General features: G+C 40.2%; 1 protein-coding gene across 1 annotated transcript; it reads left to right on the forward strand.

Annotated features, from left to right (window-relative positions):
* The first annotated feature begins 331 nt into the window (after nt 1-331).
* Nucleotides 332-11564, forward strand: LOC117806130 (protein delta homolog 1). Its single transcript, XM_034674842.1, has 7 exons — nt 332-446; nt 583-597; nt 860-940; nt 1166-1229; nt 1698-1828; nt 2769-2910; nt 8774-11564. Exons 3-7 carry the CDS (start codon nt 889-891, stop codon nt 9561-9563), a joined length of 1179 nt encoding a protein of 392 aa, XP_034530733.1. The 5' UTR covers nt 332-446; nt 583-597; nt 860-888; the 3' UTR covers nt 9564-11564.
* Nucleotides 11565-12131: the final 567 nt, after the last annotated feature.

The following is a 12131-nucleotide window of genomic DNA, read 5'->3' on the forward strand; positions in this document are numbered from 1 at the left end:
GTTTTTCTCTCACTCACTGCACAGTCTCATACTGACAGAAGGTTGATTGGAGAGTGCTCCATAAATAATTAAAGCAAAAAGCCCCAAAGGATTGCAAAACAAGTTGTTTTAGGGGTGTTCATGCTCTGCAGGGACCCTGAAGATTTTTTGTTAAAGCATTAATGATAATGATAATGTTTATCAAGTACATACACCTTTATTGTACTATGACTCCACAGCTACATCACTCTTCTCTCTGGGGGGTCAGACTAGATGAGCGCTCTCTCCCTCTCAAAAGTGGGAGGAGCTTATTGCACCGGGACGCCGCGCGCTGCAGCAGTCCTGTCACAATCTCCAGTACACCTGTAGTGTCACTTTCAGATGCACGAGGGGATTAAAACGAGGTTACATCAGATCTTTTAAATATGAAAGGAGCTAGTTGGCATCACAGCGACGGTGCGACATAGGTAAGCCAGTACTTAAGATGACTGAAGATTATTTAAATGTAGGTGTTTTTGACTTGAACTATGTTTACAATGTGGACTGTAATTGCTTTTTTCCTTATTTTCTTTGCATGTACGTAATGGATACCTTTGGGAGCAGACGCGTGGTGTTCAGGTGCGTCAGTTAAGGAACAAAGGAGAAATAGTCATCTGGATTTACAGCAAGTGTGATTTTCACAATGATAACCTCACATGATAAATGATAAAATCATTTACATTTTTTTATCATACACTGGGATAAACTTTTTAGCGGTGTGATACATTTAAGGTTGAAAAAACGTCGCTGATTAACAGAGAGAGAGAGAGAGAGAGAGAGAGAGAGAGAGAGAGAGAGAGAGAACTCATCCTGCGACTTAACCCGCTTTATTATTTTGCAGGACAAAAGAGGGTCTTGCTTGAAATTACGATGCACCTCACAGCGGTCATCATACTTGTGGTCGTGATAGGAATCTCAAAAGGTAATTACGGATTGTCTGTTATCTTTGTGAACTATAATCCAAAAAAAATGGGGTTTTTCGGTTCCTGACAAAGAAACATTTCTTTTTCTTCACTGATTCACTCTGCGTGTCAAAGAAAGTGCAACGGATACATATTTTATTCCTCTGAATGTTTTATATGTTTTTTTGGGGGGGAGACTTCTGATGCAAACACGCTGCTGTCCCTCTTTCTGTCTCTCTCAAAAGGTTGGGATTGCAGAGCACGGTGCAACACAGAAAATGGGTTCTGTGAGAAACCAGGGAAGTGCAGGTACTGAAAACGACCTCAGATTCCTCTGTAGATCAAAACCTGTAGGGGTTTTGCAACCTCATTTCCGTAAAGCACTGGAGCTGTAAATGCTCCCTCCTTAGAGAAATACAATTGCAATGCAGCCAGCTGGATCCTTCTGTTGTGATTTGTTTGGCGTCCTTGAATTGTGTGAAGTCAACAGCCAAACCAGGGCTGTATTTGAAGAGTAAAAATCATTGTTATCTTAACAGATAGCTCAAAAGCTTTTGGTCCCAAAGCATGCCCAGTCTGAAATGATTTTCCTGGCAGATGCTCCTCTCTTTACTCCACAGCCAAAGTGACTGTATTCTGTTCCATTCCTGCTAAATCAAACAGGACTTTTATTGTGGAAGGAAGCAGCATGCAGTACAGGGACAATAACAAGGCTGCAGAGCTCTGTAGGTGGTATATTAATAGTTCATGTCCGTCCCCTTTTCTTTCCTCCTTCAGGTGCAAACCAGGTTGGCAAGGAGAGAACTGTGACCAGTGCGTGCCCTTCCCTGGATGCCTGCACGGAAAATGTGAGAGGGCATGGCAGTGCGTCTGCGAGGAGGGCTGGGTGGGCAGCCTATGTGACCAAGGTGAGTCTCATTAAGCCTCCCCCAGACACCCGCCTCCCCTGTCTGCCTCTTCATGGCAGAGGTTAGGGTGAGTCACGGAGCCTCAGGGACACATAGAATGAAACCGTGTCTGGAGAGTAAAGTTAGCTGTATTTATAACAGTGGGCATAGTTAGAGGAAAAGAGATCTGGAACATTGTTATACTCTGTTGTAACTTTTGCACCCGCCCTTGGCAACATCTTGCACATTCCAAAATTACACAGTTGTTTTCATACTCCATATATTTGTCATACTGTCTGTTTTATTCTGTTTTTTCGACCTAGGAGCACTGCTTTACTTGTTACTATGTCTAATTGTCTAATCTATAATGTGAAAAAAAAAACATGAGGAGAAATGTGGCAAAATATCTTCATTTTGATTCTGCTGGTGGAGAAAAATGGGTCAGAGAGGACAGATGAAGCCCCAATAATTCCATTAGAAACTGCTACTGTCATGCTACTGAGCATGGCTCATGTTGAGAACTCCATAAAGCTCAAAATTGCTTAACATTTGATACAAAATGTAAAGCCATATAAAGTTCACATTTCCATTTCAAAGCCCCCTGTTTAATTTAAACTCTTATGTAATTGTTTCTATCCTATTCCTATATAATGTATATTATCACATAATATGGCTCACTGCCCCTCAAGCCAGACTCTAAATAAAGCAGGGAGATTAAAGGGAGTAAGATGTTTCTTGCTTCAACCTCTTTATCAGTGCACACAGCACATCCCTTAGTCTGTTGGAGCATACGAGCAGCTTGTAACATGACTGGTAGTGTTCTCAGCTCTGTTCTTGGTGACAAGATTCTGCAGAGCGGAGTGTGAATCACAGAAACAAAAGGGGGGAAAAACAAGCAGAGAGACTAAGGAACAAGAGCACACAAGATCTAAAAACAGCTTGGATTTCTTTTTAACCACAGACACTCGTCTGTGCTCATCCCGGCCTTGTGCTGGAAATGCCACCTGCATAGAGACAGGAGAAGGGGGATACCTGTGCATCTGTCCACAAGGCTACACAGGAGAGAGCTGCCAACTGAGGAGAGGACTCTGCCACACAAACAGGTGAGCACATTTTTTTAGATTTTCTATTTTAAGTAAAGAAATACTCTGATGCTTTACAGCCCTATCTGCTATTGTTTATCTTTGGGAGTAATAATCAATAGGTGGTTCGATGCCCGTCACCTCCTGTCGCAGAGACAAACCATCGATCACTTCTAACACTCAGGCTGTGTGAAGAGGTAGACTCCAAGGGACAGTGTTAGCAATGGAAATATTTGATGTTATTTTCTCTTACTGTACGAAGGTTACCAGTTTTGTTTTGTGACTTGTTAGAGGTGAGGGACTGTTTGTGAGACAAGCACAAACACAAGCATGGCAAAATGTGAGAACTAGAAATACTCCACATTTGTGAAGGCAAGGGAGGAAAACTCCACTTGAATGGTTCAGGATCTCATTTTTTTCTAGTATGAACTAAGTTCTCTGTAATGGCCAATTTGTCTGGTGTAGTGCTCAATGACACAACATGCATCACAAAGTAGAACAGGGTGTTGATTGGGAAAATAGTACCAAAAAACAACACTAAATCTGGTCGAAGCACCTGATCATAATGTTAGCCCTGTTGTCATTTTCGTGTAACAGAAAAGTAGAATTTGCAACTCTCTGCATGTTTTAGCAAGCCTCTGCTTTTTGCCAGCTATTGCAAACCACCGCAAACAACAAAAGCAGTGTCCCTCTATGCTAACGCAGCCAAAACTAAATTCTGCTTTCATGTCACACACAACTCCCCTGCTGTAGAACAAAGGAATTTTCAGAGGAGGAATTCCCAGCGTCCTCCTGCCATCCGTGTTTATTGTGCAGGTCTCTTGTTGACAACCAGACACCTGTGTGCAGCAGAAGCTAGCGGTGCATACCTGTGCAACAGCAGCATCCAAATTCCGGGGCTGAATCCCCTTGAATCATCTTTCAAAGTTGATACATCATTAGAGCTTGACAGGGCTTCCACATTCAACATTCTCTGTGCTGTGTGTGACCAGAAATATAGCCTACTTTTGCCTGGTTTTGGAGGACACACTAATGATGTTTGCTTTGCATGTGTCAGCACAGTACCCACAATCCAGTGCCTCCCACTTCATAGCTTAAGGATAGATTGAGACAATCCATTGTTTCCAATACTGTCGCACGCACTTCAAGTGGAGACAAATGTGCCAAATATATCACAATAATTGAATCAAGTACTGTAAAAAGGTAATGCAGAGTGCTAACAATGATAGCAGCACCACAGATATACATGATTTGTGATAACAGCAGTGTTATGCATTTAACTCTGAACATTGAATGAGAATGTTCTTATTCTAAGTACCGTACCAAGTGTGCTACATTTGCTGATGGTATGTAGCACTTTGTAAGCCACCAGAGGGCAAATTTTTGGAGATGCCTGACTGCACTGCTTGATAAGGAACACCTGAATGCCTCATTAACTGCTTCAGTGAGGCTTTCAGGTCTTGTAAAGGACCCAGGAGGAGTCATGTCCATCAAAACATCTTGCTTGAATAGGCATATCGTTAAAGAATCTCTGAACGCAGGATTACAAACCACTGCAACATAATCCTGTTTAAATTAGCTTCTTAGATTTGTTCTAAAGGTACAATTTTTGTTTGAACAATTCCAACCACAAAACCAAACAGTAGATTCACTCTCTCAGGATGTGTTCCTCAGCCCCAAGCTTTCCCCCGCAGATTTACTGACAGGCCTGTTCTATCTATCAGACACGTATCAAACACTCTCATGGGACGCAACCTGCTGACACAGCCCCCAGACTCTGAACCCCTGCATGTTTGCTCTCTGTCAGACTGCCTTGTTATTGACTTAAAGACACACCCAGAATTCAATACTGTACAGCTCAATGTCTGCGAACTGATAATGATTCCCCTCCTTTTGAAATTATAATCATATAAGTCTTATTATATCTTTTAGAATGAGATGAGTGAAGCTTTTCCTTCTTGCTCGGGGAATTCATCTCTATTAAAAGGCCTGCATGAGGTTTCATTAATCAGCTCCTCCATGAGACACCAGAGGTGTCTGAAAAGTGTGCCAGAGCTATTATTCTTTTGACTCCCTCAGACAAAATGTTCGAGAGTTGTGTAATTACACAAGACACTATTAGCGTTATTGATTGTTTTTTTCTCTCGCTTTCATCAGTGCTCCTTGTTTGTGCATCATGGCAGCATTGATCGGATTTGCTGCAGATGTCAGATCGGGAACATTACTGCAGAGGAAAAGCTCCAACTCCTTTTATCTTCTGTTTCTGTTAAAGATTTTTTATTATGCAGATAATGAGGAGCTCACTTTTTTTTCGTTATTAGGGCTCAGCAAAGTGACTAAAATCTAGGACACGATATTGATAACTTTATTACTCAAGAGCTGGAGCGATTTCTTGATCGAGTGAAAAAGTTAATTAGAGGTGGCAATTGATTGGATTATTAATTAAGCTGTTCCTTAAGCAAAAGTGCCCCAGTTTCTATAGTTTAAACCAGTTAGTTGTAAGTACCACTTTCTTTCCTTTACATTTTAACATTTTAAACTGAATATTTTGGGCTTATAGACTGTGTTGAAACAAAACCCTTTGTATAAGTCGCTGTTTTTTGACTGCTTTCAGACATTCAGTTGACCCAAAAGTAATCAGATGGTTTGATTATTCAGTATTGACAGTAAACTGCAGTTGTGGCATGGCAAAAGTTTGCAAAATTCTAGGAGAAATAATCAAATTCATAGCTCATGTGAGGAACAGTTTTGTGGAATGAAATTATGCAAAAAAATGTTTAAAGTATGATTAATTAACAACTTATCCATAACAGACTTTTGAGATGTGATCACAACATCCATCAACCACGTTATCAAATTATGGCCATATGTTTAAGAATGAGCCATGAAGCGCTGCAAACAGCTAGCCACGAATCACATTAAAATGTTACATTTTAATGTGATTAAACACACACATTTAAGCCTTGTTTTAATGGGGTTTATTAATGCAAAAGAAAGAGTAAGATCTCAAATATGCAACTCATGCAAACAGGTTTAAATACTACATCAATTATTTAAAAAGACCCTGCTTTGACACCCTCTGTGTGTTGTAGCTTTAACCCCCCTTGAACAATTTTCAGGGACTGCATCCGTCTAGAAATTGGTCAAATTAGAGCTTTGTGTCATTACCTTAGAAAGAAAGAAAGAAAGAAAGAAAGAAAGAAAGAGAGAAAGCTGGTTGAGTAATTGGGTAAAGTGCAGCTTTGTACAGTACGGTAATTATGCCATTTGAGGCAGCCTGAAGCTTGTTTTTGCTGAGTTGTGGAGAATTATTGTACCAGAGGGAGGCAGTTAACCAAGATAAATTGAAGTTGCACCATCACCAATAAATATTACCAATTAAGTGCTTTATAAACCATGACCACCCACAGAAATGTATCTATAAAAGCAAACCTGAAAGACACTTTAAACAGTAAAGATACAGTAAAGTCATTTTTTGAATATCTTCATCTACTTTATGTAGAGCTGGTGGTAAAGACAGTTTCTATATGTTTGTTAATTGACAGCAACACATGTAAATAACAATGTTAAGTGACCAATGCAACACAATCATAAAGGAGAGGCTACATTGAATGCAAGGAAGATTTCAAGCTATAAATGCAAGGGCTGGAACATGATTGATTTTTTAAAATTGTTATTAATAGCTGAATTTCAAAAGTTAATTGCGGTTAATTGCATGTCCAAGATTCTATTATTTTGCAGTTCAAAACAATTGAGTCCATATTAACAAAATAAAGCAGTTCTTCTAACTCCAATGTCACTATAATTAGGATACTGTAACAGATTGATAAAACAGAATCTGATAGTTGGTGAATAATTTAATTTCCACCTACATTAAAAACGTAGAAATTGTAATATGTTATGCTCTTTTTAAACTTAATGCCAGCTACACTTTTAGCTACTCGCAGGCCAGATTAGCACCCAGCCTCTTCTACTACAGTAGCGCCAAATCACAACAAACATTATCTCAAGACACTTTTGCAAACATAGCAGGTCCAGACCATACTCTGTGTAAAATTATTAACAGAGACCCAACACCAAGACAGGATAAGGTCCAGTCCCCTCTAACAGACAGGACTCTATCTTATCTCATCTTAATCCACCATGAGCATTGCACCTTGCAGTTTTTAGCTAGTTACAGCGGCAAGGACAAACTTAATTTTAACGGGCAGAAACCTCGAGCAGAACCAGACTCATGTTAGACACTTAAAGGCATTCTTCCACAGTGCAAGGGTGGTGGCACTTCACATGTGTTGAAACAAATTGATTATGTTGCCACAAGGCGTAGGGCAAGTTTTGTACAGCAAACACACACACGCACACACACATACACTGTTGCAACAGATAATAGGTATAACCAGACAGGGTCCAGACAGTCAGATGAAAGATTGGACTGTTTACAGGCACACGCGGACACTTACTAAGTTGCAAATCACAGACTTTTTGGCAGTTGTACAATTGCACACATTCTCACATCGAAGTTGCGGTTGCTATTAGATTAATCATCCAGCACTCTACATGCAACGTCCATGACCTCCTAAAGGATTGTCAAATTTTGATTCGACAGGACAGTTTTCTACTTCACTTCAGTCCATCTTAAATGGACTTGTCCCAGAGGAGGTGTTTCTGGATCATGTATGACCCTAACCCTAACCTGCATTTGTGGATGCAGCAACAAACTGTGTTCACAGAAAATGTTTTTTGGAAGTGATTTTGAGTCCATGCAGGTATTTCCACTGCAGAGTAATGCCAGTTTTAACGCAGTTCTGCCTGTAGACCCGAAGATCACGACAATGGTTCTTGGCCTTGTCCCTTTTCTACAGAGATTTATCCAAATATTTTGATGATATCATGCACTGTAGTTGATGAAATTCTAGGCTTCTTAGCAATTTAATGCCTAGGAATGCCCTTTCATGCCCAGTCATGTTACTTTCCTGATGCAAATTCACGCAATTGGTTGAGAGATGTGCCCTACAGGTGTTTTTTTTTTTCTCATTGCACAACTTTTTCAGTTTTTTGTTGTCCCTTACCTACATTTTTGGTAATGTCTAGCTGGTATCAAAATAAGAATGAGTACACATTTCAATAACACAATAACATGTTTCAGTTTCAACATTTGATATGCTGTTTTTGCAATTTCTGATCACTCACTGATGTCCATTGTTACCTGATTAATGTGACAGCATTTGCTCTTTCCAGGAATTTCCATTCAGGCCCTGTATGTGTGTTACTGTTGTTCCATGTGATAGTAAATCAAATAATTAGGAACAGCATGCCAACTGGAAGACTAGTCCTCCACAATGTTGACTGGTCTAAAGTCACCCGCCAACCATTTAGCAAGCACGGTAGTTAAAATAATACTCTGCCAATCTTTGTAATATGGTTGCCTTCTGACATCAGTCTGTTTAGCCGCACCTGTATGCTTAGCTCTGTAAATTCTGTCACTTTCTGCACATTACTTTTGACTTTTAACTGAGCTGTCTGGGAGTTTTTTGTTTGGGAGTTAAATGTGTCATTCAAAAGCACAGTGGTGTTGTCACTTTAATCATGACAGCAGCAGTTAAATAAAATAGCAAACAATAAAATTAAAAACATGTAATTTCTGACTTTAATTTCCTCACAATTGATGCATTAACGCTAAAAATGGACCCAGAACAATGCTCAGAGGGACTCATTAGAATATGGACTTCATGAAAGAAAAATCTAAAATCTATCTGTACACCATATTTGGACATACTGTATTTGATGTCTGGGTCACTGACAGCTCTCTAACCACAGGATTGAATATACTGTAGTTCAACTGTGAACCAGTTGTATATTCACGCTGTGTTTCTCTGTCCTCCAGCTCTCCTTGTCAGAATGGAGGCACATGTACAGATGCTGATGGCTCAGCAGGTTTCTCTTCCTGTTTATGTCCCCATGGATTTTACGGAGACTCTTGTGAGATCAGCATTGACAGCTGCCAGCCTAACCCCTGCCTCAACGGTGGCAACTGTACAAACCATGGCCTGGCCTTTACATGTGTCTGTCCGCATGGCTTTGCCGGCTTCACTTGTAATGACACCAGCAGCCTCTTACCGTGTGCAGGGAAGCCCTGCACCAACAAGGGCACGTGTGTTGGTCAACCAGATGGAACCTTCCGGTGTGTTTGCCAGAAATGGTTTACAGGTCCCACATGTTCTCTGCAGCACAGACCGAAGGCAAGGCCCAAACCGGTTAGCACCAGGCCTATGGACCACAGAGTGTTTGCTATGACTCCGCAGCACTACTCTCTTCCTGCTCACACCTTCCACAAGCTCCTCCGACCTCCAGAGAGAGACCTGCTCAAGATCACGCTGAAGGAGACCGTGCACTCTCCCGGCCTCCTCGTCACCCATGGTCAGCTCATCTGCTTTGGGATGTTGGCCCTGCTCACTTGCCTGGTTATACTTGGAACTACAGGTATTGTTTTTTTTGGCCGCTGTGAGACATGGATGGCTAATGCCAAGTACAGCCAGCTTGTGCGACAGCAAAGGGAACACCTGCTCAGAGAAGCTGGAACTGCGAGCCAGGAGGAGCCAGAACACTCAGTAAATATCATCCTGCCGGAGAAGATTAGACTCACAAGCTTTGGGAGACACTACACCTCCATATGATAAATGGTCTCCCCCTCTGGACATAGTGTAATATGTATGTCTGCAAACAGGATGGAGGGATACTATGACTGTTGTACAGTTGTGTTAATAAAGTGTGACATACTGGACGAGACTGGGGTGTATTTGAATGTAGTCTACTGGACCTACTGGACAACTATAACACTGGATTGTAAATGGACTTTTGATCAAACTGAGAAGCTGCCCAAATGTATGAAATCATAACAGATGTTCCAAAAAAGCACCTTGATGGCTTGTTGAATGATGTCATTGTGTTGTATTTCTTAAGGACATTTTTGAATTTACAATCTCTTACTCTATCTCCAACGTTGATTTCTTTTAAACAGTAGTTTTGCTAACATAAGAGGAGATGCAAAGTTGAGTTACATTGAAAAAAATGCAGAGTAGGTGACTCTTCTTTCAGTAACTAATTATAAGATATGATTATAATTCTCCTCTATCCGTCTTTCCAATCCAACTCGGTCAAAGCAGAGGGCTGTCTGACATAAGTCTGGTTCTGTTCAAGGCGTCTTCCTGTTGAAAGGAAGGCACCTTGTGTGCCACTGTAGGTGGCACACAAGGTGCAATGCTCATGGTGGATTAAGATGAGATAAGATCCAGTCCTGTCAGTAAGAAGGGACTGGATCTTATCCTGTCTTAATGTTGGGTCTTTGTTAATAATTTAACATAGACTATGGTCTAGACCTGATATGTTTGTAAAAGCGTCTTGAGTTAATGTTTGTTGTGATTTGGCGCTATACAAATGAAGATTGATTGATATAATGTGTTTCAAACAATTTAATAATTGATCCTTGGTTCTTTGTATTTTTTTAATCGTAATGATAAATTTAATCTGATCAGCTTACAGCCTGCCTTATATGCAGATTTGATGTTTTTCTGTCTTTTGTGGATAAAGCTATGCTGGATTTAGGACCAATGGTTTAAAAAGACATGCTATAATGACTGATGTATTCAGGCTTTGAGATATTTCAACCTACGTTTTTCATTACCATTACATTTTAAGACGTTATTAAATGAATTAACAAATAAATGTTAGTTCCAACCCTAACAGTCTCCATGCAACATATTGTGATTTTGTAGTTTTGTAATTGATGCAAAAATACTCATTGTGAGTCTGTGTAGTTAAAATGTACATATAGTTGTTTCCACATCCTGTATTTCCTTACAGCCAGACCTTCAAATGCTGCAGGTCACAACTCTACAGGTTGTTCCTGTATGGTGTACGGGTACGGTTTGTACCTGGAGGTGTTTTCATTTCCCACTTAATCTTCTCCTCCAGCTGATGTATTAGTATCAAGTTGTCGGTGTTAAAGCTATATAAGTAGATGTACTCTCTGTTTACAGGCTGTTTCCAAGTCCCTGAAGTAATGCCACTTTCTATTTCACTTTCTATGTCTTTTTGTATCAGTGCCATAACTACATTTATACTTATTAACATATAGATAAGGTAAAAACTTATTTGCAGTTTATTTTAGATTGTTCCAGCATTTCATCTTCTGTCAGTGTCTGGATTACACAGGTCGGAGTTAGATAATCAATACTGTGAAAACTGTTAGATGTTATTGGCTTGTCTCATCATCCATGAGATTACAGCCCACTCCTGATTAAGGAGAAAGTGACTGGATTCCTGATAGATGAATCCATGAACAATGTATTTACAGACAGCAAGAAAGACATATGCCTATGTCAGTAAAGATATCAAGTTGAATATGTATTGGGACATTGGTCCCGTCGCCATCAGCCTGTATGGAGAGCCTTAATTTGGTGGGTTTGTCATATTTCTGTCAGGGTGGTTAACTTGTGCTCACAGTTTCAGGTTTTGTTTTGCAGAAGTTACATTTTATAAGTCTACATGTGGCATTTCTACAGGAGGCAGTGACCGTGCAGCACTTAGTATTTGTTCCAGTCTGAGACTATTTATTGTTGAACTTTAATGTTTTGTTGTCTGTTCATTCCTTTTAATAAAGTCTTCAAAATCCCCAATCTTATCTTTGTTTTGTGCTCTTTAAGACTTAAAGATCTGTATTTGAGCTGCTGTTATCTCAACACAACAAGCAAGTTATGATGAAATCAGATCCCCAGCAGGGCCGAAACATCAGATGGTCCACAGCGTGATGCTCCACCACCTACCCGATCTTAGATCAGATGAACATCTGCTCTCCTGCTCTGTGATGACTAACAGATTTCTCACTGATTATCAACTTCAGGAAAATAGCTCCCTTGATGTACATCTCAACTTTCCCTTATTGTGCGACAGTTCCAGAGAGCAGTCTCTGTCTCCACCCTGTGGTGCAAGTTACCTACATCACTCCTGGTCACTAAAAAGTGAGATAACAGAGCTCTGACTTTCCCTATATGACAACTTATTGTGTAATCCTACAATAAAGAAAAAAAGTGTTGCATTGGTGGTTTTTAAAAAAAGTGAGAGACACAACTGACAACAGAACAGAGACAATGAAGTAAGATATGCAGAAAAATAAAGGAAAATCTTTCATATATTATGACATAGAGCACTTCGAGGTGGATAACACATGCATAAAGTATGCAAGG

This window comes from Notolabrus celidotus, chromosome 22 (assembly GCF_009762535.1).
Source record: "Notolabrus celidotus isolate fNotCel1 chromosome 22, fNotCel1.pri, whole genome shotgun sequence".
Classification (NCBI taxonomy): Eukaryota; Metazoa; Chordata; class Actinopteri; order Labriformes; family Labridae; genus Notolabrus; species Notolabrus celidotus.